At 32.6% G+C, this 26,817-nt stretch overlaps 3 protein-coding genes and 1 long non-coding RNA gene across 4 annotated transcripts; 3 read left to right on the top strand and 1 right to left on the bottom strand.

Annotated features, from left to right (window-relative positions):
* Positions 1-1,591: 1,591 nt before the first annotated feature.
* Positions 1,592-2,778, top strand: LOC111416722 (farnesol dehydrogenase-like). The gene is made up of 4 exons (XM_023048816.2): positions 1,592-1,831; positions 1,903-2,361; positions 2,424-2,585; positions 2,647-2,778. Exons 1-4 carry the CDS (start codon positions 1,736-1,738, stop codon positions 2,683-2,685), a joined length of 756 nt encoding a protein of 251 aa, XP_022904584.1. The 5' UTR covers positions 1,592-1,735; the 3' UTR covers positions 2,686-2,778.
* A 154-nt stretch (positions 2,779-2,932) lies between these two features.
* On the top strand, positions 2,933-4,031 carry LOC139430921 (farnesol dehydrogenase-like). Its single transcript, XM_071198400.1, has 3 exons — positions 2,933-3,101; positions 3,171-3,838; positions 3,897-4,031. The coding sequence occupies exons 1-2, from the start codon at positions 3,000-3,002 to the stop codon at positions 3,636-3,638; spliced, it is 570 nt and encodes a 189-aa protein (XP_071054501.1). The 5' UTR covers positions 2,933-2,999; the 3' UTR covers positions 3,639-3,838; positions 3,897-4,031.
* Positions 4,032-7,430: 3,399 nt separating this feature from the next.
* On the bottom strand, positions 7,431-8,622 carry LOC139431481 (uncharacterized). The gene is made up of 4 exons (XR_011641612.1): positions 8,382-8,622; positions 8,112-8,285; positions 7,696-8,059; positions 7,431-7,641 (listed from the first exon to the last, which is right to left on the bottom strand). It is a non-coding gene; the product is annotated as an uncharacterized lncRNA (long non-coding RNA).
* Positions 8,623-11,535: 2,913 nt separating this feature from the next.
* LOC111416750 (farnesol dehydrogenase-like) lies at positions 11,536-12,663 on the top strand. The gene is made up of 4 exons (XM_023048847.2): positions 11,536-11,726; positions 11,791-12,243; positions 12,299-12,454; positions 12,515-12,663. Exons 1-4 carry the CDS (start codon positions 11,625-11,627, stop codon positions 12,566-12,568), a joined length of 765 nt encoding a protein of 254 aa, XP_022904615.2. The 5' UTR covers positions 11,536-11,624; the 3' UTR covers positions 12,569-12,663.
* Positions 12,664-26,817: the final 14,154 nt, after the last annotated feature.

Below are 26,817 nucleotides of genomic sequence, written 5' to 3'. Positions count from 1 at the left end.
TTTTTTAAATAATCCTAATAAAATTAAATACTAAGACGTATTCGATAACTATGTGGCTTGTATTTGCAGCAGATTTAAAAGATTTCAAATCCTATTTGAATAAAAGCTGAATTATCAGCCTATCAAGTTTGTTTGTTGTGGAGTTCATATGTAATAATTCACTTAGTAGGAAGAAAAGAAACTGCAAAGCCAACAGGGAAAAACACCAAGCTATTCTTAAGAATGAGTTACACCTTTATCTAATGTTACATTCGTAGCAGGTGCCATCCCTGACGTCACATGAATGGTAATAACGAAAGATGTACGCAGCTGCGTTTTTAATTTCTTAGTTCTTCATGCAATTCTGATTAACTCGTAATCGAAGTCACGCTAAAATTCTGGTAACTCCGCGACAGTTTCAAGAATCTTGCGACGTAATTCCTGATTTTCATTGCGGAACTATCTTTAGTTATCACATTCTAATTGAAAGAAGTAAATTTAAGTTAATTATTATTTGAACGTTTCCTTAAACTAAACAATTAATTAAACTTAACGCGTTTTATTTGTATTCCGCGTCTTTGGAGCGGACAGTTAATTCTAGTAATTACTAGCAATGAAATGGCCTTTATTTTCAAAAATTTTTACACAAGAACTTAATTTGAAACCATTTAGCTTCATCTTTATATTATAGTAACAATAGAAACCAGTTTAAACCAGCTCTAAAGAAAATGTTATGTCGAACACGATAACCTGGAAATGTCCGGAAGAGATTTTATTGAGAAGAAGAATGTTATGTCTACTGGATAACGTAAAACCAAATTTCAAAAAATAACACCAAATTAAAACAAAGAGAGTAAGTGTTTAATAATACCTATTAGTTTTTGAAAAACAAATTTTTGAAAATTACTCATTGCGGGATTCCTTCGTAATACATAATTAGTAAATTTAAATGATTAGCAAACATTATAATGTATTAATAACTAGTAAAATGATAATGAACTCAAAACAACTTGTTACGACCTCAATAATACAACAAAACAAAGATAAGGGGATAGGCAAACCAACTAAAGTTAAAGAAAAAAATTTAATCGTATAGAAGCCTTCCCCGTTTCCAACAACCGGTCAGTGTAAACGTTTAAAAGCATCAATTGATCTGAAGATTCAATGCAGACTGAAAGCACTTCTCCCAGTCACAAACTCAACTCAAAAACACAGAAAAATACAATATCAAGGGATTCATCTTTTTCTTTGTTTTCGTTCCATCAAGCCTTTTCGCTTATGAAATTGTTTCTGATGGTGAACAAGAATATGTTTTGGTTCCTTATTCATTAAGTCCTTGAATTCTAAAGTTGAAATTTTTGCATCAATTATTTCTAAAGAAAACGTACATGAAGCGGACACTATTAAAATAAAAAATAATATATTATCGCTTGTCACATTCTATAGTGTTTCATTAAAATGATTGCTATTATTAAAATTCAGCGTTAAATTTTCCTTTTGCATAAAAATTTGCATGAAATGAAATATGACATTTAACAAATAGTACGAATCGAATGTCAAAAAAATTGTTTATACAAAAATACTAAATAAGCGGTCATGATTATTTTATGCGAATCATTCAATCGTAACTTTTCTGTGTAAAATTTCAATACGTTATGTAACTATTAAATTTTAAGTATTAAGATAACCTTGATGTTTTTTTATTAATCAAAACTATTTAAATTCGTATGGCACAAACAAATTTTATTTAGGAAGCATGAACCAATACGAACATAAAGTAGCTGTTGTAACCGGCGCTAGTGCCGGAATTGGTGCAAATATAACAGAAATGCTTTTGGATAATGGAATAACAGTAAGAATACCTTCTTTTTAATTCTGTATAATTCTTCATTTCTCAAAAAATATATCTTCAATTTATTCAAGGTGGTTGGTTTAGCAAGAGGTAAAGAAAAAATAGAAGAAATCACGCAAAAGCGCTCATTTAAAGGAACGCTTCATGCGTTAAAATGCGATGTAACAAAACCCGAGGAAATTATAAATTCATTTAAATGGATAGAAGAGAATGTTGGACCGTTAACAATTTTGATTAACAATGCAGGAATTTCAGGTAAAAACAATATAATAGACGGAGTTATCAAAGATTGGAAAGACACTATAGACACGAATCTTATCGGTGCATCGGTAACATGCCGTGAAGCAATATTCCAAATGACGAAAAATAATATCGATGGAATTATTATCAATATCGGGAGTACTGCTGGTCATCAAGTTGACGATGTGGATGCGTTCGATATGTATATTGCTTCAAAACATGGATTGAAAGCTCTTTCTGAAAGTATACGGTTGCATTTGTTACGACTTAATTCAAAAATTAGAGTTTCGGTATTAAATATATACTTATAAATCTGCATTTTAATGTTTACATAATATTGGTTTTGTTTTAGAGTGTTAGTCCAGGTATTGTTGAGACAGATATTTGGGTGTCAAGTGGTGTGTTTACTAAAGAGGAATTTGATAAAAATTTCAAGACAACGTTACCTTTTTTAAACGTGGAAGACGTTACAAACGCTGTTAAGTATATTTTGAGTAATCCTCCACATGTCAAGGTAAAAAGAAATAAAAAATTAGATTTGGTTTAGTATTATGCTTTTTATTGTTTCTTTTTAGGTTGTTGATGTTATCATAAAACCAATTGGGCAGAAATAAATTAAGAATTCAATCTTTAATTAATTTTAATTAAAAAAGTAACTTGTTATTTTAAGATTTTTTTAAATAAAAGTAACTTTTTGATAAATATAATTTTACCGTAATTATTCAAGTTTTAGACGCTATCAGTACTACAATGACAATCGTAAATGCTATAATTATCTAATGTTTATTGACATGATTGTGCAATTTATTATCTCCTAGTTAACACGGCTATAATATTTTTAACGGAATTATTTGTATTTTAGCGTGTATCCAACACCAATAAACAGTGCAGTATATAATAATCGCCAATTGCCACAAGATCATTCAAAATGATGTTAAATAATTTAAAAGACAAAGTTGCAATAGTGACGGGTGCTAGTGCAGGAATAGGCGCAGCTACTGTAAAATCTTTATTAAATATAGGAATGAAGGTAATTTTATTAATATTCAATATTATTAACAATCTATCCAAATCAATTACAAATTAATATTTTTCTTAGGTGGTTGGTTTCGCTAGAAGAAAAGAACGAATTGAAAATTTAGTCACAAATCATAACGAAAAATTATTTGCTCGAAGTGTCGATTTAACAAACCCCCAAGAAATAATCGATGGTTTCGATTGGGTGACGAAAAACATTGGTCCCGTTCACGTTTTGATTAATAATGCCGGTATTTACGTTGCTGCTTCTGTACTTAACGGAGAGTTACAAGATTGGAAAAACATAATGGACACCAATTTCATGAGCCTCGCCATTACTTGCAAAGAGGCAGTAAAAATAATGAAAGAGAACAACATTGACGGTCATATAATTAACATTAACAGCGTTGCGGGTTATTATGATCTCGGAGATCCAAATGCGGTTATGTACAGATCTTCAAAATGTGCGTTGGTGGCTATGACGGAAAATATTCGAGTTGAACTTGCAAGGATGAATAGTAAAATAAAAATTACTGTAGGTTTATTATGATTTTGTAATTTGAAATGAGATGAATTAATTTTTGAATATTGTAAACGTTGAGTCCTGGATTGGTTAAAACAGATATTATGATTGCGAGTGGAGTTCCTCAACAAATGAATGATAGAATTTACGATAAACTGCCTCATTTATACAGTGAGGATATTTCAGATACCATTGTTTATTTATTATCTCTTCCACAACGAGTTCATGTAAGTTATATTGGAAATAGTTTTCAGATAAATTTTGATGTTATTAAATTAATTTTAGGTGTCAGAACTTATTATAAGACCTCTTGGAGAAGATTTAATGAATAATCCATAAAAATAAACGCGTTCTTTTAAATGAATTAATACTTCTAGGTGTTTGTATTTACAAAGTTAATAAAAGTACGTAAATAAAAAAGCTATTTAATAAAAAAGTGAAACATGAGTATTTTGAATAACAATAAGTACTGTCCCGAAACTCAACGTCAAGCGGGCACTTGGTGAGATGCCAACCCATACCTGTTCTGGTAAAAATAAGAAAAAAATTCTATGATATTAACCAACCTTCGAAGTGAAGTCACTTCGAACTTGTTTCTGAAGACGGTTGCAACATGGCAGCCGAAACGTTCTAGTTCTAGGTCTAGTGTTAGTTCTTGTGATAGTGCAAGTGTTAGTTCTAATTTTAGTTTAATTCTATGTCTTTTAGTTAAGTGGTAATAGACATATTTTTAAAAATGTTAAAAATCGTTCCCGTACATCATATCTTTAGGTACTACGGTCAGAAATGTTCGCAATTTAATAGTGATTTTTTAATAATGTATTCCTAATGAACCATGCTACTATGGCAGTCACAAATCGAACAACAAAGGTCGTTAGTTTTGCAAAAAAAAAGGTATTAGTTTGATTGAGTTAAAGTTGAAAGAATTTATGTCTATTAAGTTTGACACACGATTTCTCAACAAAGGAGTAGTACAACACCCTTGGCAAGTTATTTTAAAAGATGGCCTGTTTAGTCAAGATTCCAAAATGGTATTGCACTTGCCATTTTTCTTTTCCTAATAAATATGATTGCCTGTTTTTGATTGAACTGAGCCACAATATTTATACAGCAGCAGAAGAAATAAATGTAAAGAGATTTGCACAACTAGTAAAAAGATCTTTTCTGTGACGATGTAGACCTTGTATTAGTGCCGACGGCAAATAATTTGAGCATTTGCCTTAGTTTTAAGAAAATAATGCTCTAAAATTGATAATAAATAAATTTGTTTGTTTAATTTTGTCTTTAGATTAACCTTATTTGAAAGAGTCTTTTTGCAAGACATATTGACTGGCACATCTTCTAACAAAGTTAAGAGGAAATAAAAAGTAAATACAAATAACATACAAAAGTGTGAATTTTTTAAATAACGTATTTTTTGCAGAAAAACGTGTTGTAGAAATAGAGTTTTTAGAAATCGTGTGTGTGAGGTTTTAACCAGTAAAAAAAAGTTCTTAAATAAGAATTGCGTGCAAAATCCGGAATTTCTCCGTAATTTTTTTCTTAAAAAAAAAACTTATTTATTGATTAAAAAAAAATGCCGACGTACAACGATTATCCCAAATAATCGGAAATAGCGATCACCCAAAATCCAAAAAAAAACTAATTTTCCAAAATGTCGCCCAATACTATCGTCGTACACGTACAATCCCCTTAACTGGTTGTTGTAAAGAGAGCGATTTCCGGGTTAACACGGCTAAAACCAAATCGCCTGATTCAAAAAAAATTGACATGCGCGAAATACTTGAAACCCCCAAAAATTATACCCGCCACGATAAAAATTTTAAATTTCCTCGCGACCTCTACAAATCAAAATCGAAAATTTAAATTAGTTTAAGAAATAGGGAACTACAAGGAATTTAAGGATTAAAACGGGAAGATCAAAAAAAGAATAATCGTTCGCCGAGCTGGCCTGAAACAAACAAAAAAAACAAACAACAACAAATGGCATGGAAATTTGTGTTACTAACAAAGAAAGTATTCGTTTAAAAAATAAGAAAAGCGTTAACACAAAATTGGCACGTAACAAACTAAGAGACATGGAACCTTTTTCTCATTTTTACCAGAACAGGTATGGGTTGGCTCAGGTTCGCCTCTCACCCGGTGCCCGCTTGACGTTGAGTTTCGGGACAGCCGGTATATCCCATTGCTAGTCTCTGCGAAAGTTCCAGAAACGTTTCAGAAATGTATAGGAACACCCCACAATTATCCATCATTGCTACAACTACAGTTGAGCTACTTGCAGTAAAAATGTAAGGACAGTATTCAGTACTTTATTAATTTAAGTAGTTTACTTCAAGTACTTTCATTGTATTTACTGAAAACTTTTTCTTGTTTGACATAAAAAGTACTTGAAATACTATAATGTGCTTTAAGTATTTTGTTTACTTTAAGTAGTTTTATCTGCTTCCAACACTTTTAATAGTACAAAAAAACATTTTTTTAAAAGTATTTTTTGTATTTAATCACTACCATACGTTTTCATTATCAATTCACTAGTGTCTTCTAATTTCCACACTTAAAAATTAAATTGAACTGTCTAACAATCTACTATCTGACTAGGCCACTGCACTATATTTTAATTTTTTTATAAAATCGTTTTCAATTTGTATTGACAAATTCAAACGTGGCAGTAATCGGTACAATAACCACTCCTAAATTTAATTTGTGATGTTGCGCTGGCATTCATAGTCATTAATTGTGACCTGGACTATGGAAAGGGGGCTTAGGTGTGAAGAGGTCGATTTTGAATCTTCTAATAGTGTAAAGTGCGATCTTTTCAATGAACTTAACCTCAGCTTCGCAACTATCTTCGCGGCTGAGTTATTTGCATCGAAAGTTTAATGTCTTTAAATAAGAAACGTAAAATGCAAATTTTAATTTTAGATTTTTTTTTCGTAGAAATAAAATTATACTTTCGCACATAAACCCCCTTTCCGTAGTCCAGGTCACAATTATTGTTTACTACCAAGAACATTTCATCCCGGTTATCACAGGAAACTGTACAATTGGAAAATATTTATCAATCTGAGATACTTACCCGCAAGTGAGAATATCATAGAAGAAAATCCATTTTTGAACGAAAGAAAAAGAAGAACGTGAATTTACTTCGACTAGTTCGAGCTCGTTAAGTTTAATATAATCAGTTTCTGCAAAGGAAAACCGATATGAATTTGATAAACTGGCTAAATTATCAAACAAAATATTCATGATATACATACGTATAATTCAATATTTTCTTAACAATCTTTCTTAAATATTTTTTAGATTTTGTTTTATTTTTTTATTTTATTTATTACATGTTCGGGATGCATACAGGGAGAATATCCCCTACAAAGCATCCTCATAATAACGAAAAATTAACATAAAAAGAAATTATAACATAAACTAACATAATTACAACAACAAAGCGATCAACAAAACATCCGCTATACGTTAGTTAGTAGAAGAGAGATACATGGAAGGTTCCAAGTGCTGCGGTTGGAACTAAGAATTTCAATTGAAAGGTATACCATTTCCTTATACTGAAATAATCAGTCATGTATACTACTCTCATTATTTATAGATTGCAGCCTCTAATTGTCGCTACAGCGGTAATACACAACATGTGTATTAATATGAAAGACGATCTACCACCCAATGAGGAGGAGATTGAAGAACGGGATAATCATCTTCCGGCAGAGCGGGGCAACGAAGACAGAACACGTAGGAACGAAATTATTGATTATTTTGCAAATTTACAATAAAATAATTTGTTTTAAGAAAAGAATATTTATTATTATTTTTTAAACATTAAGAATATTATCTAATAAACAATAAAAAATCTTTATAATAAGCCAGCCTCTTTCTGTTTTTAATAATATTTGAAGATCCAAGAGCTCCATTTTTTTGGCGTGTTCTTCTTTAGCTTGCTTTATTAGCAACTCAGTTAATTCCACACGTTTTTCTGTGAGCTTGTTGAATTCATTGTGAACTTTTTGATTGGCTGTTTCTATTAATAAAAATAAAGTATTAGAATGATTTAACACATAATTGAATAAATTACTTGGTTTAGAAGCTGAATTTTGCTTTCCTCTTTTTTAAATTTTGAGGCGTCCAAGAGGATCAATTTTCTTTATTTTCAACTTGTGATGGTGGCGTATCCGCTGTCTCTTCTACACCAGCGGTTGGAATGACATCAGTTGCGCTCCATTCAATCACACATTCTGCTTCCGACTAACGTGTTCTGGCATCTACTGATGTAAAAGCCAATACAACGTTCCTAGTAGGTGAGAGGCCTGATGTAGAAGTTGTTGCTTCTACATCAGTAACCGCCAACTCAGTTAATAAAGAATCAGAATGTGTGATTAGTGTGATTACATCTGAATCGTATGTTGATGGCATTCTAACAACTGATAATAGTATGAGACCTAAAGCATAAACATTTTTACCTACTTTAACATCATTCGAATGTAAATTTACCTTTCACTTTTTCCTCAATAGGAGTTAAGGACACAATTTCTACAGGACCCCCACCGGTCTTCATTGTGTTCATGCGTATCATAGAATTCTTTTTTCTCACTTCCCTTTGACACTTTTTACATCCCGGTCAATACCTGTAGTGGCTATCATAGCCCGGGCTATTTCACACCATGTCTAAAATAACCAAAAAACATTTTTTTTATATAACGCAATACAGCGGATGTAGAAGCATTATTCCATATTACTAAATAAAATTATGTACATACGTACTTGATGCTTTTCCTGCCAGTGAACGGCGTCACTTTTTTTATTTTTTATTATGTTTTTTTTTCTATAATTAAATCAATTAGCAGTTCCATTTCTTGTTTGGAATAATTTGCGTTACGTTTTTTTTTATTGTCGTTTTCCATTTTGAATAAAATAATCACTGAAACACGTGCTATTTATGACGACGTTTGACGTTAGAATGAGCGGAAATGAGTTAAAATAAACTATAAATGTCAAAATATTAGGCCTTTTGACTGTATGGTTGCCAACTTAAAAATTCACCCGAAATAAAATCACTAGATTCTTTAAATATCTTAAAGATATCCTACCTGTGAGATAACTTGAGGTGGTAGGACCGCCGACTCCGTAAACTATTAGTTTAGCGGTATCTTATAGCTAGCTTATCTAAAGGCCCGTACAGACACGTTTAGTAATTTAGTCGAGTAGCAAGTAGTCACTCACCACTGGAACGTTTAGTAGATGGCAACTGTCCACATTTAATACGGTCAAGACACTTTAGTAGTACTCAAGATAAACAGACGGCGTCATCGCGCGCAATACAATTGCTAATTCACTAAACTAAATTTATGCGTTCGCACGTGTTTAGTAAGTATTATTAGGCAGTTGTGAGTAATGGGGGTACGCTACTCCACCGAAAAAATAGAATCAAATGGATCTACTCGACTAAATCGTTTTAGTAAACTACTCGACTAAATTGTACTGTCAGCACGTAGCGAGTTACTAAATTACTCGCTACTCGACTAAATTACTAAACGTTTGGTAGTAACGGGCCTAAACATGGCTAATAGAAGAAAGTTCAGATTGCTTACTTTTTATTATAAACTTTTAATGTTGCGAGAACCACGTTATTTGAGTAATAAGATAGGGTTCAGAACGGATATTCACAATCTAAATGTTAGAAATGAAGTACTAAAAGTCTCGCTGTTTGTTAACACATTTATTTAACGAAAATACAAGAACTGGAAAAACACATACGAAGACTTTTACGGTCCAACTACTTCTATTCCGTTCTTCATCGACTCGTCCGAACATGTGGTCACCGTCATCGATCGATGACGTGATCGTAACGGCTACAGAAGTAAGGGTCTAATTTCACCTCCGTAGCATACAACAGTATTATTTCAAAGATCTTTTACTTTCACCCTCCCGAAGTTTTACAATCCCCTACCAAGAACTTTGAAATCGACACCACCAGCGGTATTTGCACGCAACTTGAATTAGACTGAATTAGATTTCTATTATTCAGTGAATAGACTTTGTTATGATGAGTGAGTATTATAATTAAAATTTTAACCTAAGATGTAAACAAGACAATAGAAAAGGGAATATTTTTGTTTTGGTTTCTGTATTATAGATTAGCTTGTTTTAGTTATTTTTGGTTTATAAATCTTTGTCTTTTAGTTTTATTTTTAAGAATGTATACAGGGTGTATCTGAATGACTGCAACAAACTTCAAGGCGTGATTCTTTAGTGAATTTTAAGGGTACTTTGATATATGAACCATGGGCGACTTCGGTCCCCCTAAGGAGCTACACCCCTCCAAAAATTGCGGAAAATTTTGGTTTAATTTCTTTTTCTCAAAAACCATAAACGCTAGGAAAATGAAATTTGGCGAATATGTCTAACTCATAATAGGGCACATTTTGACCCTATTTGTACTTTCAACCTACCCTTTTGAACTACTAAACGTAACCACCCCCTTTACATTTTTGCAAAAATTTTTTTTATGCTGATGATAAACACATTGGAAAAATGTCAGTTAGATAGATAAAACTATTCTAAAACTTTTTTGTCTCTCTAAAATTTTTCCAAAAACGACTAATTTATGTGAAAAAAAAATAATAAAGCAAACACTGCCCGTTAAACAATGGGGTTGTCGATCAAAAGTTGGAATGAATGTTTAATGAAAAAATCTTGGTAGGCTTTGCAATCTTTGTCAGAAATATTTTTGACGTTTAAATGTTAGTGTTTTCGTACTATTATTATTGTTTTTCAAATTAATTTTTAAATAAAGTTCTATCGCATTTACGCTCGTTCACTTGACGTTTCAAAATTAAAAAAAAAACAATAATAATAGTAAGAAAACCACTGACATTTAAACGTCAAAAATATTTATAACAAAGATTGCAAAGACTACTAAGATTTTTTCATTAAAAATTTATTCCAACTTTCGATTAACAACCCTACAGCTTAACAGTTAGTGTTTGCTTAATTATTTTTTTTCTCAAAAATTATTAAGTTTTAGAAGAACATCAGAGAGACAAAAAAGTTTTAGAATAGCTTTATCTATCTAACTGAAATTTTTCCAATGTATTTATCATTTTCATTAAAAAAATCTAGGAATAAATTGAACGGGGGTGCCTACGTTTAGTAGTTTAGAAGGGTAGGTTGAAAGTACAAATAGGGTCAAAACGTGCCCTATTATGAGTTAAACATATTCCCCAAATTTCATTTTCCTAGCGTTTATGGTTTTTGAGAAAAACAAATTAAACCAAAATTTTCCGCCATTTTTGGAGGGATGTAGCTCCTTAGGGGAGCCGAAGTCGCCCATGGTTCATATATCAAAGTACCCTTAAAATTTACTAAAGAATCAACCCTTGAAGTTTGTTGGAATCATTCAGATACACCCTGTATATATTAGTTTTTTCATTTGATTATTATTCATTATATTATTTTGATTATTATTATTTGATTATTTTGATTATTATTATTTGATTATTTTGATTATTATTCATATGATTATTATTTGATTTTTATTCATTTAATTTTGTTTCTTTTTTTGGTTTATGTTTATGTATAAAACAGGGTTGAGTGGAAGAGAAGGACTTAGGTCCTTAACTACGCCCTGTATACTTTCATTATTAAGTTATAGATAATGTAATGATTTCAATTAATAAAAAGGCATTAACCCACTTTCATTTATTTTTTTTTTAAACGATTTCAACATAGAATTAACTTTATTTTGGATTATGTTATTTTAGATATAATTTCTAATAACACCATTTAGTGAAATCAAGAAAATAAACAAATCAACAGATGGCATTAAGTAAACGCAACGTAATGAAACAAATTTCGCAAGGACGAACACAAAAACGCTTTAGTTATCTATGATTTATTTTTATATTTATATCCGCACAGATCAAATAAAATTACGTATCTATACCGAACAAAAATCAGTCACCGACGAGATAGCGTAAAGTCTTGTTCACGTCAATACCTTTCAAAATGAGTTTGGATTATTTAAAAGACAAGGTTGCAATTGTAACAGGTGCTAGTGCCGGAATAGGTGCAGCTACTGTAAAATCTTTACTAAATATTGGAATGAAGGTAATTTTTCAAATTTTATTTTGAAAATTAATTACTTTATTATTGTTAATTTTTATATTTTTAGGTGGTTGGATTTGCTAGAAGAAAAGAGCGAATTGAAAAGCTAGTCGATAATCATAACGGAAAATTATTTGCTCGAAGTGTGGATTTAACAAAACCGCAAGATATTCTCGATGGTTTTGACTGGGTTACAAAAAACGTTGGTCCCGTCTACGTTTTGATTAATAATGCTGGAGTTTATGTCTCCACTTCTGTGCTTACCGGAGAATTAGATGAATGGGAAAAAACAATGGATACCAATTTTATGAGCATCGCCATCACTTGTAGAGAAGCCGTAAAAATCATGAAAATTAATAAAATCGATGGACATATAATTAACGTTAACAGCGTTGCGGGGTACTATGATTTCGGAGATCCAACTGCAGTTATGTACAGAGCATCGAAATGTGCTTTAGTAACTATGACAGAAAATATTCGAATTGAACTTGCTAGAATGAATAGTAAAATTAAAATTACGGTTGGTTGAAAGTATCTTTTTAAATTTTGAGTTTTTGTTTTATATTTTGTTGTAGACGTTGAGTCCTGGAGTGGTAAAAACGGAAATTGTTTTAGCAAGCGGATTTTCTCAACAAATGAGTGATGGACTTTATGAGAAATTACCACATTTAGAAAGTGAGGATGTTTCAGATACTATTATTTATTTATTATCTCTTCCACAACGAGTTCATGTAAGTTGAATCAGAAATACTTAAAACTGGAATTTGATAGTAATTTGAAATTCATTGTAGATAACTGAATTGATGATAAGACCACTTGGAGAAGATTTTAAAAATAATTCGTAATGGAAAAGAAAAAAATTAAGAAGACATGATTTGTGGTGTAGTAGTGGTTAATACATGTTCATAATTAGAATAAATAAAGATAAAGATAAAGTGAGTTTCTATAGTATATTTTTTTATATAGCTTTTTCAAGATAAATAACTTAATTTAATATTTATGCACTTTAAAAAGAACATTTTGATGAGATTCAGCCTACACATATAAATACAAAACAATAAAAACTCAGGACATAACACGATTATTATGCCAAGTATTTATGTGTTTTTCTTACAAAGACAATTAGTCATAATAACACAAGATATTGAATTAGAGGAATTATAGACTTATCTTTTCCCATAATACACAAGTGTTTTCGTGTGTTATACATATAATGCAGTCGTTCAATGCGAAATCAACAAACCTTTTTCGAAAAACAATAATTATAAATCGATTTAAAGAATAAAATAGCAATAGTAACAGGAGCTAATGCTGGCATTGACGGTACTAGGGTCAAAGTCTTGTTAAAAATCGGCATCAAGGTCAATACACCGCTTTTACGTAACATTTCACAATGTTTAATTAAATTTTATTAACGGTATTTGTATAGGTAATTAGTTTCGCAGGATGAATAATTTAATTATTTTGAAAATCATGATGGAAAATTATTTGCTAGAAACGTGGATGTAACCAAACGTCAAGAAATTCTCGATAGTTTTATGCTAGTTACAATAAATATCGATCAATAGGACACGTGTTAATCCATTGTTGTACATTTTTTTTTAATTCTCTGTAATAATATATTTAAAAAAGTGTTCTCATACGAGTATAATGTTTTCAAAACAATTAACTTTAAAATAAACTTTAATGTAGTTGCACTAAATTATAATGGACTTTCAAGATGTCGTCCCTTCGATGGTAAAATGCGTCTATTAGAAGGAAGAAATAAAAAATTGAATCTACATATAATACCTCACTAAATTCTAAACTACAGTTGAAGTCATCTTGCGTTAATTTTTGTATTATCTGAATGTTGCATGGCTTAAATTTATTCCTAGGTAATGCACGCAAGAAATGAAGAAGAGAATGCATGGAATTAAATTTTGTATTGATCTTAATGTTTGTAGTCATTCGTATCATTGTTTGGTCGACCTCTTTGGTATTAATCCTTTACGTTTCTAGTTTCCTCAAAAGGCTTCACATCTATTTGTATCGTCGCATTATAGATAGAAAAACAAATTGAGAAACAACGGGCTGGCTATTACTCAACATGTTTGCCACTTTACTATAAAATATTGCTATGCCTTCGTACCCTCTCCCCATTCCGACAGTAAGGCTCCGTTTTTCATTATGAACCATCTGAGAGAAACGATATACTTGGCAGAACTCTTCAAACCACATAGAATTACAGACAATTTTAGTTAGCATACTAGAAAAAATTACTTCATATCTAGTTTGTATAGAGAATTGTATTAATTTAATACCTCTCTGAATACATCAAATCTCAAGGGTTACATATACTAGAATCCAAGTAAGGAATATTAATACAGGGTGTTGCATTTAAAAATTTAAAGTGAAAAATGATAAATCTGGCAATATTGGGAAATCAAATCTGGAATCTAAATGTTTTTGTTCTAAATATAGATTTTTGGGGATTGTAGTAGATCACAAAAGTTTTGGCCCGAAAAACTGTTAGAAAAGATATTGGGTTAAAAATATTTTAAATCTTTACAAGTTATCATTAGTGATGAAACCCAATGCTTTGTACACTGGTAATTAAGCTAATACGTTCCCACACATTTCAGTATTAGTTTCGTTATTTACAACTTAACAAAGCACTGATTAATTATTAATACCTAGTGGTTATAGTTGGGTATGGTAAAAACTTCAGAGTTGTCTTCTCGAAGGATAAAGCTGAAGTTGTACAAAACACTGTGAACTATAGATACTATTTTCTGGCAGATCAGTCGTCGATAAGAGTCGTGAAGGAGATCTGGAGTGCGTATTACTCCAGACCTCCTTCACTTTTCAAGCTCCGAAGTATAGCGGATGGTAGTTTTGAGCTAATTAGACCCATTTTCAATGGACATTCGAGAACTGCCTCGTATGGTGAATGTTTAAAGCGTTCATGATAAACTCTGTTCATCATTGCTTTAAAAAATGTCAGGCATTGTAACCACTGAGTGTTCTTGTTGGTTTCTATCCGAGTAGTGATCATGGTTTGAATATCTTGGTTACGTACCATCGATCTTTCTGACTGGCTATACCGAGCTTTACCTTGGATTGTATGGATACGGCTCCATATGGAACAAAATCATTATCAGAATGGGCTGCGGTAGACACTATAAATGATAAATGCTCGATACCAGATTGTACTGCCTAAACGGTAGTTCTGGATCGAAAACGAAAATTCTCTGGTTCAGGCAGATATTTGTATCTTCACAGATGGATCAAAAACGCCGGAAGGGGCGGGGCAGGAATATACTGCCAGATACTTCGGATTAACAAAGCTTGCAGCCTGGAGACATTGTGTACTGTATTTCAGGCGAAAGTATTTGTTGTTGACATGGGTGATAAAATCCTTCTTGAGAGAGGGGTGCAGAACATGACAGTACGATTTTTCTCAGACAGTCAAGCCGCTCTTCAGGTGCTGCAATTCGTGAAAACGGTGTCGACTCTAGTTAATTACTGTAAAAGAACTTTAAACACACTGAGTTGTGATAATAGAGTTTCTCTGATCTGGGTCACTCTGGGATTGCTGACAATGAAGTAGCAGATGAGCTAGCACGAGAGGGCAGCCCTAAAGCGTTGTGGGGTCAGAGCCAGCAGTTGATATATCATTTGCGATGACCATTTGATCATCATTTGACATAGGATTGGACTGTGGGCTGAAGAGAGACTTCGCCTACTGTGGACCAGTTCTCCTGGAATGAGACACGCTAAGTTGTTTATTAACATCGTCACTGTTAAACCCGGGAATATCTTAGGACTTGCTCGTAGCAGCATTAAAGTTCTAATGGGTATCTTTACTGGGCACTGCCGAATAAAGACACACCTCAACTTGTTGGGCCTAGCCGACGATATTGAATGCCGACTATGTGTGGAGGATGAGGAGACGGTTGAGCATGTTTTATGCCACTGCCCTGCTGTTAATCGTATCAGATTCTCGGTTTTTGGGTCGCAGTTTATCTCTTCAAACGATCTGAATGACTTTTCACCGACCAAGGTGTTAATGTTCGTTAAGAGCTTTGGACTGCACGGAGAAATTTGATAATGTTATCTATAGGGGTACAATAGATTCTTAGAATCGCGGTGCAAGGTTGGTTGGTCTACCTACCTGATATATAATTTATGTAAGTGTAAATGTAATGAAACGTAAATATACTAGATGCCTCAAATAGAGTGAACATGTGAAGTCGTTTATAAGCTAGTTCTTCAACCCGTTATAAAGAGGATGTAGAATTACATATTTAGTACGATGGTGTTAATATAATAATTTTAAAATTTTGTCAGTCTGCATATCGATAGGTCAATTTTTATTTATTATTTTTATTATATTTTATTTTATGTTTTTTACATTAAATAATCTTTATATTTATTTGGGAAACCACACTGTCTCTTTGGTCTATCTCTTCCTTTAACTGGTAAATTCTCTTGGTCATTTTTCCTATTTTCTCTATTACCCTCAGCCGTAATGCTACTGTCTTTACACAAACATTCACTGCATTAGCACTGCACAGGTCCTCCTACTCCCCATTTTAGCTTCCAAAACCATCCACATACCGACCCTCCGCCATGGCGAGTGTTTGAAATTTGGATGTTTCTTTCTCTGTAGGGGTTTCTTTCTCAGTTATGTAGCTTTCATCTATTTTTGTTTTGTTCGAGCCTTACTTGAACTGCTGCTGATTGTTCAATTTGTAACGGTGGAAGTTGTTTTATATTTTTGCCATAGTATTTCGCATAGCGTTTGAATAACTCAATCAATAACTTCTTCGACTCCTTTTATTATTTTAGGTTTCAAATTCTTGGTAGCTGTTGGTATTGATCCTTGTGAAACGTGAAAACAACCTTAAAGTTAGGCTGGTTTCCATTTTATTGGTCGTATTTCTTAAATGTAATAAATTGAAATTTTTTTATTTTTTCTACTTTTACAGTTGATTCCGCCTTACCGTTACCTTTGGGATAATGAGGCGAAGGGGTGTTATGTTTAAAATTCCAAACTATATATGATGTGATATTCCATGTCTCCTAAAGTTATTCTTACATAATTCTATTGTTGTTTTAGTAATGGAGTCATACACACTAATTAAATTTAGAGAAAATTTTTACGTAAAACGATATATGCAAGCATAGTTTGCACGACTTTCAAATGCTGACAAAAAGGTACTCACTTTTTCCGATTCTTGATCAGTAGTCCATTTATCGATTCCACATGAAGCAGGCAAAAACAGGCAATAATATTTTTTAGATAAAGAAAAATGGCAAGTGTTATAACATTTTGGAATCTTGACTAAACAGGCCATCTTTTAAGATATCTCGCCCATTGTGTTGTACTACTCCTTTTTTTAAGATATCGTGTGTCAAAATTAATAAACATAAATTCTTTCAACCTTATCTCAATCAAACAAATTTCCTTTTTGCAAAAGTAACGACTTTTGTTGCTTAATTTGTAACTTCTATAGTAACATGGTTCATAAGGAAAACATTATTAAAAAAATTACTATTAAATTGTGAACATTTCTGACCGTCGTACCTAAAGATCGGGAACGATTTTTAACATTTTCAAAAATATGTTTATTACCACTTAACTAAGAGACATGGAATTTTTTTCTTATTTTTACCAGAATAGGTATGGGTGGCCTCTCACCCGGTGCTCGCTTGACGTTGAGTTTCGGGACACCTGTATATGTGAATATAATATTCAACTTATTATTACGAAAGTTACGACTTCACATTGCTTTAGAGCACGTTGCGAGCGGTCTCTTCTAAATGATAATTGACAGTTGCCTTTCTTAGGCGTGTAGTTATATTTTTGGATTTATTTGTGAATCTGCTGGAATTCGAACAATAAGCTTGTAGGAATATCAATATGTTTAGAGCTGTGTGAACCTGGAACCCCACTTTTTGATATTCTAATTTTATTAATACCATTCGATAGAGAATTGTTTGTACCCGTTTGTACCACTTTCCATTTCGTTGTACCTCAACCGGTTCCAAAATACAGCGATTTTTTGATTCTTCAGAATATCGCTGAAAGTGTGTATCTGCGTTATTAATACAAATATCGCAAAACGGTCGATGGAATTCGATAGATAATCGTTTGTACCACTTTTGTTTTCGTTTTTACCTTAAGCGATTCCAAAATACAGCGATTTTTTGATTCTTCAGAATATCGCTGAAAGTGTGTATCTCCATTATTAATACAGATATCGCAAAAGGGTCGATGTGGTTCGAGAGCGAATCGTTTGTACTTCTTTTCACCGCTTTCGTTTTTGGAATTTTTTTTTCTCCTGCACTTTGCGTAACCCACAACTAACGACGAGGACGTGACCGGATTCTAGTTCCATTTTTCTTTATTTATTTTGTGTCAGACAATACATTGCAAAAAATTTATCGTAGCCACTCTCCCGAATAGTACCTGTAAATTCAGGACGATATTTCAATTCATGCACTGAACGGGTACAAAGGATTCTCTACCGAATTGTATTAATAAAATTAGAATATCACAAAGTGGGGTTCCGGCAATTTTTCAAAATTTTTTTATCTCTTTATGTCCCGAGGTACAAACGAAATTAAAGGTGGTACAAATGAGTACAAACGATTGTCTATCGAATGGTACTAATAAAACCAAAATATCGTAAACTCGGGTTCCAGGTTCACAGAGCTTATGTTTAGTCTTCGATAAGTTCCTGTTTCTCTTTGCTCGCCGCTTGCTTCTCTCCTTTCTTCCTATGGTACCTTCCTTAGGGTATCTTCTGTACTTATGTGCCTAGCGTTTTAGGATTTGGCTATCGGTCTTTTTTCGTACTTTTTTCTCCGACTGATATTCACGAACAATTCCTTCAGCTAGGGTATTAAGACGTTTGTTGATAAATATTATATAGGTAATGCAGAGAACAGATATTCCACGATAACTTGTGCGCTTACATTCGATTTGCATTGCACCTATGAATAGAAGACATTCGAAGAAAATGTTGAAGACGCAAATTAGTATATGTTTCACTCAAATAATATTAAGTTTTAGTAATACTCGAGTATATACAGAGTGTTCAACGTAAGCAACAAAGTACATAAATGGCATTAAGAAGCCGAGATACGCAGTTTTTCCTTAGAAAAAAATTGTAGGAAATTTAGCACACTATAAACGGACAATATTTTTATACATACAGGCTGTTCTATAACGCCGTACCGAAATAAACATATGTTATTTTAAATGGAATGATATAGTTTTTATTGCGTATTCTGAGTCTACACACAAAACTAAGTTGACTTTGATCAGACACGTTGATACTTCGTGCTTTTAGTTTTTGAGTTATTTTAATTAGAAGCTTTTTTTAGCAATTAACACTGTGCCCTTCAAATCTGAATTTCTTAGCGATTGATCGAGCTAGAAAGTTAAAATTTGTATTGTTGCTGCTGGATATCCTTAAGTAGAGTGCCGTTGACTACATCGGTCTATCTTATACAGGTTGTTCAAAAATGTAACTACTGTTTTACCATATTCAATTGCAAACAAGTCGAAAATTTTAAATGGAACACCCCATATTTGACTAGTTAATCAGATACAGAATTTAATTCTCTACAAATCTTCACTAAATGTCCCTATACCTATCAGTTGTAGTTTTTGAGATATTGTGGAATTAATTGTGTAAGATAAAATTATGCAAAGTATGGCAGATCTTGTTCATTTTTTCATTAGTAGGCCATGAAATAAGACGATAAATAATTTTCAACCAAACTTTATTTATAAGTGGAGTGGTTAAAAAGGAAATGGGTTTAGGAATTGGACTTACTCAACAAATAATTGATGAACTTTACAAGAAATTACTACATTTAGAAAGTGAGAATATTTCAGATACTATTGTGTATTTATTACCTCTTCCACATCGAGTTCATGTAAGATGAATGAGAGATGCTCAAAAAGAATTGTATAGTAATTTGAAGTTAATTGTAGATAACTTAATTGATAATAAGACCACTTAGAGAAGATATTAAAAGTAACTTTTAATGGGGTAAAAGATTAATTATAGATGAGTAGTCAAATAGTGGTTACGATATTTTCATCATTGGGATAAATAAAGGCAAAGATATTTCTTTTATACTTTCCGAAAGGGAAACAAATAAATTTCATATCTCCGACAAAATAAATACAAAACAAAGAGACTGTATATAAAGAATCGTAAGCAGTTAAAGGACGGATTTGTTAACGGTAGGGCCTTTAGAAGCCAGTTATCAAATTAGCTTAAGAATCGCCAAAAAGGAAAATTTTTCTGCAAAAATTGCAGCTCAATTAAATAATGTCCCTTTATCAATCGATACCGTGAGTATACGTATTAATCAAATGGCGAAATCTGTTAAAACAATTGTAGTCGAACAAGTAAATCATTGCCGTACGATTAGATGAAACACAGTACCTTATTATTTATTTTAAAAAATTTTTAGGTTAACTTTTTTATTATCGGTGATATGTAAAAATATTCCAGAACTTGTGTATGGTATCCAAACATTACAAGGTTGAGAAACAAGTTTGAGAAACGCTGATTTAGAATAATCATCGACTTTCTTGTGGGATCTTTTCCCACAATACATAAATGTCTTCGTGTACTATAGTATAAAGCAGTTGTTCAACAACAAATCAGCAAAACCTTAGAACTATACTTCAATACGCAACAAATTATTTTCGAAACTTTAAAATGGACCTAAAGAATAGAATGGTGATTGTAACAGGTGCTAGTGCTGGCATTGGTGCTGCTACGGTCAACGCTTTCATAAAAGTTGGCATGAAGGTTAGATTAATTTAAATTTATAGTTTTTACATAACTTTTTACATAATGTTCATTTTAATTTTATTAACGATACTTATTTAGGTAGTCGGTTTCGCAAGACGAAAAGAAAAAATCGAAAAATTAGTTGAAAATCATGATGGAAAATTATTTGCCGTAAGCGTGGTTGTAACAAAATCTCAAGAAATACTCGACTGTTTTACGTCGGTTACTATAAATGTTGGTCCTGTAAACGTTTTAATTAATAACGCCGGTATACTTATGCGTGTCGGTTTTAACGGGAGAATTAGAATCTTGGCAACGAAACAAGGATACTAATTTTATGACTTATGCAATAGCTTGTAAAAAAGCTGTAAAAATTATGACGGAGAGTAAAATTGACGACTAGATCGTAAACATTAACATGATTATGATATAACATGTGATGTATAGATTTTCTAAAATCGCATTAAGAGCTATCACCGGGAATGTACGAGTTGAATTAGCCAATACCAAAATTGGAATAACGGTAAATTCGTGTGTATTTTCGTGAACTTTAAGTTTCTATTTTTGAAACGTTATAGACGTTGAGTCCAGGTTTCGTAAAAACTGATATTTTGTCTATAAACCTGCCTCCTCTCGGCCTTCTGTCCTGCCTCTGTATATCCTTGTCCCTATCCCTCAGTTCTCTCCACATTTCTATTCAACTTTCTATTTTCAAGTGTTACGGTGTTAGCAACTGCTACATACCTATTTCCCTACATTGTCAAAATTTATTTTATTTTTATTAAAAAAACAGGATGAAAACGGGAATTACAAAAAATAGCATATAAAACACGTTTCATAAGACTTAAAGCACTCATTCATTAAACTTCAATTCATACATTTCAAGCGTGTCTTACGAAACTAGTTTTTTAATTATACTATTACGTCCTGCTGACAAAAAAATATCGCTTTGATGGTTGCTAACTACTATGCAAAAGTCAACTTTTAAAAGCAGTTTTCGAAAAAAATATTGTTTATAAACAGATTATAGTATGCTAATAAACCAAAACCGGGTGAGGCTTACCAGGTTAACAGAAAAAAATCATACACACCAGTGAGCTGGCACGGTACCATAAATTTAACTGTCATTTCATATTTCTTAATTTTTGCCGTAAATAATGAATAAATCGCAAATTTTTTGATATGAATTTACTTTACTATGATTCCCACATCATGTGATATAAGAATCGTTAAAAAATAAAACCATAAATTTCGTCACTTTAAACATTTTTGCAAATTATTCGCAAAACGTGTGAGTTTCTTTCTTCATGCATCTTGTAATGTTTTAATTAGTTTTGACTTTTTTACCGTAATGAGTAGTCAAGAATTGTTTTGATGTATTTCAATTGTCCCGATTTCACTTAACTATGATTAATTGCCTGTAGAAGAAACAATAAAGTTTCGAAATATTGCAAGTAATAATTTAGTTACTTTTTTGGTCTGATCGCCGCACCCACTAATCCTATCGTATAGCCAACAGCTTTTGCGATCAAAAAACTTCGCCTAGCGGTTGTATTGTCACCGGTTCTTTATGAGGTATCGAATGTTTATAACGTTAGTATTCTTCGCACTTTTTTACGAATTTTGTTATATCAAGTTTTAGATTTTTCCATAAATAGGTCCCCCAGTCGGAAGAATATGAAAATCATTTAATTGACAAATCCTCAATTGACGTGTTTGCTTGCAATCAATATAATTTGCTGTACTGATTATTTGTAATTGTAATTCTTTTAGTAAAGAAACACTTTTCGACAACGGCTTAATCAATTAATCATTATCTCCAGATTTTAACATAGAGGTGTCCCGTTAAGGGTAAGGAGCGGCTGTATCTCGACAAAAATAATATAATAATTAGTGTTAATAAAATCAAAGTAAATCATAGCATTTTCAACTCGAATTGTAGGTTACTGTAAATTTCTCTATTAGTTACATATATTCGCCGCTAGATGGCGCTAAGAAAGTACTTAAACTGTAATATTTTATTTCCTTTTAATTATATCACTTTTATATACAAACGTTGTCTAAACTATTTTACTTGACTCCTATGCCTATATGTAACACATATTATTAAAATTGAGTGATTTTTAAACAAATTTCAACATCTCACGATTTTTTATAACATGGCTCACGACATTCTATGTGTGTAACCTGACAAGCCCGACTAGAAGTTTGGGAAAAAATCCTTATAAGCAAAGTGGGCAAGAGAAATAGCTGGAAATTATTTTGAAGTTCGTAATTCGACCGCTAGAGGGCGTAACTGGCATAGAGATACATAAAATTCCCGCTATCTCAGAACGTTAGACGATGAGCTATAACTTTGACAACATCATTTAGTAGCTTGGATAATACCGCATCGGTTTTGTTTCGCGATATTTCTCATATCTGTTATAATAAGGGAGGGGGAGGCTAATGCGTTTTCAGATGTTTACATTCAAATATCTCCTGGACCATTCAACCGATTTGAATATTTTAGGTCTTGTTTGAAAGATCATTTTATGCTCTTTTAAAAGATATTTTCAGTACTATTTACTTCACAGACCCTTAGTCACCATAGAATTTGCTAAATATTAGTGAAAATCGCATCTCGATATCTCCATCTATTCTCGAATTATAGAAGAAAATGTTAAAAATTCATATATCTTAATCGGATAAAGTTACCTTAGCAAACAAATAAGAGAACTGGTTCAAAACTACTTTTGATGCGTATTTAAACCAACGGATCAATGAAACATCAACAATGATAATAAAACAAAATAAACCAAAATACTTAGAATTACTTAAATTTTTGGCAAAAATAGCTCACAAATGTTCAAAATGCCTTCCATAAACCTCGATGCATTTATTTAATCTAGTTTCGACGAGAAAAGCGCTGTTTAAGTCTCAGCCCCTTTAATGGCGTTTAGTGTTTTGTCATATTCTCCCTGGTTATTGGTTTATCTTGGACTCTCTGGAAAAGTCAGGTCGTTCAGTCTACCCCATAAATAAAAGAGTGAAAGCAATGTGGGTTTTTCTCCCACTCAATGTAAATTTCCCTTCGTTGAAAAAATTATGTTTTTGATAAAGTTTTCGTCATCGTTGCAAAATTGTTGTTGCAAAAACTACGATTCATTGCTCGTGAATTAGGTTTACTTTATGGGAATCATATTTTGCGGGATTTAAAATTTTATGAACCGTTGATTTACAAATGTCGAAATTAGACCCAATACTCCTTACAGTAACATGACGGTTTTCTTCCCCAGCCAAAACCACGATTAGTTAAACTTCCCTTGCAACATTTAGTAGGCCAGACTTCGAGAGATGGTCATGCTGTTTAAATTTAGTCACAGCTAGGCTCACCATACTTTGGCTAATGAATTGGCGATCAGGATAAGTTGTATTAAAGAGGTCAACTACTTACTAAATCAGTTTGTAACACTTAGGAAATTGTTTAAAATAATTGGTTACTGCTATTTTCATCATGTCAACAAATCTGAAGTAGTTAAACTTTAAAGTAATTTTTCTCGAAAATTTTCTTATGTAAGCAATATTAATATTAACTGTATTAGATTTAGAAAAAATCTTCTTTCATATTCTGTAATAAAAATGGGGGTTTGCCATTTAAAAAAAAATACCGATGACGTTATAACTCGCTTAAAAATGGCGGAAGAAATTTGAAATCTACACCAAACAATTGCAAAGAAATTAAATCTTTAGACCCGTTTCAGGTATTTTTCCATAAACCGTTTATAATGATTTTATCGCCTATATCCGTTACTTTACGGACACACTGTATATTGATCGTGTGAAGGGCGCTTGACAACAAAAGTAGGTAAGTTAATCTATTACAGAGACACAAGAGACAATTATAGCCTTGGCATACTTTCCTGGTGAAACGGACGATCCACTACCACCGCCAAAGGAGGTAAAACACCTCATAGACTACTTCAAGAAAACGGAAAAACCACTCCTCCTGTGCTGCGATGCGAACACATACCATCTCGCATGGAACAGCCCAGACACAAACAAAAGGGGTGTGTACCTTTACGAATACTTACAAAGTACAAATTTACATATCCTCAACAGAGGTAACGACGCGACTTTTGTAACCAAGAGTCAACAAGAGGTGCTCGACATAAATCTAGCCATGCCTCGACTCAGTTCGCAAATCGCAAACTGGCATGTTTCACGTGAAATCACTTTAGCGGATCACAAGCATATTCACTTTGTCATTGTAGCAGACAGGACAAAACAGACAGAATTCAGAATCCCCTCACTCACTGATTGGTGCTCTTTTTGTAGACACATCAGCGAAGAGGTCTACGAAATCAAAACAAATATTGGAAGTAGAGAGGATCTTGAAGTAGCCTCCTTTCAACTAAACAATATCATACATAATGCATATAAATCAAGCTGTCCAATAAAACACAAGAAAGTACAATTCAATGTGCCTTGATGAAATAAGGACTTTGAGCAACAGCGAGTCATGGTTAGAAGACTATATAATAAAGTCAACAGCATGTATGCCACTCGAGCATACATGGGACCTCTAGAGGAAAGCCCTAACGAAATATAACTGGGGTATTCGTAAAGCCAAAAGAAAAACCTTGCGTGGCTTCTGTGAAGGCATAGACAATACGCATACAGTTGCTCGCCTGCATAAGATCTTGGCGAAACATCATAACACTGATCTAGGCCACCTATGCAAATAAGATGGAAAATACACTCAGGATGCTAAGGAATCGCTGGAGCCCTTACTGAACACGCACTTCCCTTCCTCAAATGTCTGCCCCTATGCTGATGTCGACCCTGAAGTAATGAATATAACCCGTCCATCTGGTAGGATTCACAGCATAGCTGGGAATATCTTTACTCCCAACAGAGTAAAGTGGGCGATTTCTATTTTAAGCCCCTAAAATCGCCTGGAGAGGATGAAATTCTGCCTATTTTGTCTGAAGTGTGAATCTGGTTAGATTCTAGAAGATTATTGAAATGAGAGAAGAGACGAGATTTGAATTGTCTTCCCTGATCATGTGTCATATCCCAATCAAGAAAACTAATGAGTAAATAATGTGGAAGCAATAGTGGGTACCTGGTGAAGCATTCAATAACGGTTAAAACATAAAAGCAACCTAATGAAGGCATCAATGGTCAAATCAAATCTATGTGTATGTGCTCGAATCTATCTTTAGCAATTTCTATCTTTTGTAGCGGTGATTTTGTATAACGATGAATTTTAGTTTTTTGACATAAAATACAAGTTTTACACCAAAATTTAATATTTTTAGTCATGTGCGGCCAAAAGAAACGACTTTTAATACATGTAGTAGGCCGAAATCCAGAGTGTGCTAGAGAATGAAATTTATTAAAGATGATTTTTTGAAAATTTTTGGGTATGCAGATTCTTGGTGATTCAGAAGAGTCTTCACACCAAAGATATAAATTAGTATTTTGAATTCTAATTTAAAATAAATGGTATACCTTAACAGGATGTAACGATTGTTTTTGAAGTATATGTGGAAATTCTACGTCAACATCTTGAGCTTCCTTAAGAACTTCAAGAGAGAGATATGATGAATCCAGTGAATTTATTACAATACGTGAAAGTGCGACTGGCACAGAAATTAACACACCTTTTACGTAATGTATATCAGAAGTATATTTTGCAATACAATTTATGTAACGAGTTTGGTGTGGAGATTTCTCTGATTTTGAAAAAATGGAACTAATTAAAGGTTTCCGTTTTCAGAAGCTCCCTATCAAAAGTTGAGTACTTCGATTGGATTTTTGTTAATTTTTTTGAAAGAAATGCTAAAGGACAATTTCGTTGTTGTTAGTCTGAGATAAGACAGCACCTATTGATGTATCTGAAGCATCTGTAGATAGTGAAAGTAAGCCATCAACAGGTTTGGGAAGAATGAGTTGAAATTGTACAATGAGAGGATTCTTGTTCATCTGTCCAAGAAGCAATAATTTTGTATTTTTGTGACTAAAGTTTATTTACTAAATTATATGTATAATTGAATAAGTACTTCAGAAATTTTGGGAATAAAACGGTCTTAAAAACAAGTGTTCTTCTTCAGTTTTGATTGCAATTAATACATCATCTAAATATACAAATAAGAAATATAGGCCAGAAAGAATTAGGAGTAGGTTATAGTAGGTTAGTTAAGGAGTAGTGCTGGCTGTTTTATAAATATCTTCATCAGCATTATAGACATCGTGCATCCTGACAAATGAAGATTGAGATCCTGTATGTGTGGTAGAGGATA

The sequence above is a fragment of the Onthophagus taurus genome, chromosome 1 (assembly GCF_036711975.1).
Source record: "Onthophagus taurus isolate NC chromosome 1, IU_Otau_3.0, whole genome shotgun sequence".
NCBI classification, from domain to species: domain Eukaryota; kingdom Metazoa; phylum Arthropoda; class Insecta; order Coleoptera; family Scarabaeidae; genus Onthophagus; species Onthophagus taurus.
Note: the sequence above shows the minus strand (reverse complement) of the source record. Positions and strands in the feature narration are given on the sequence as shown.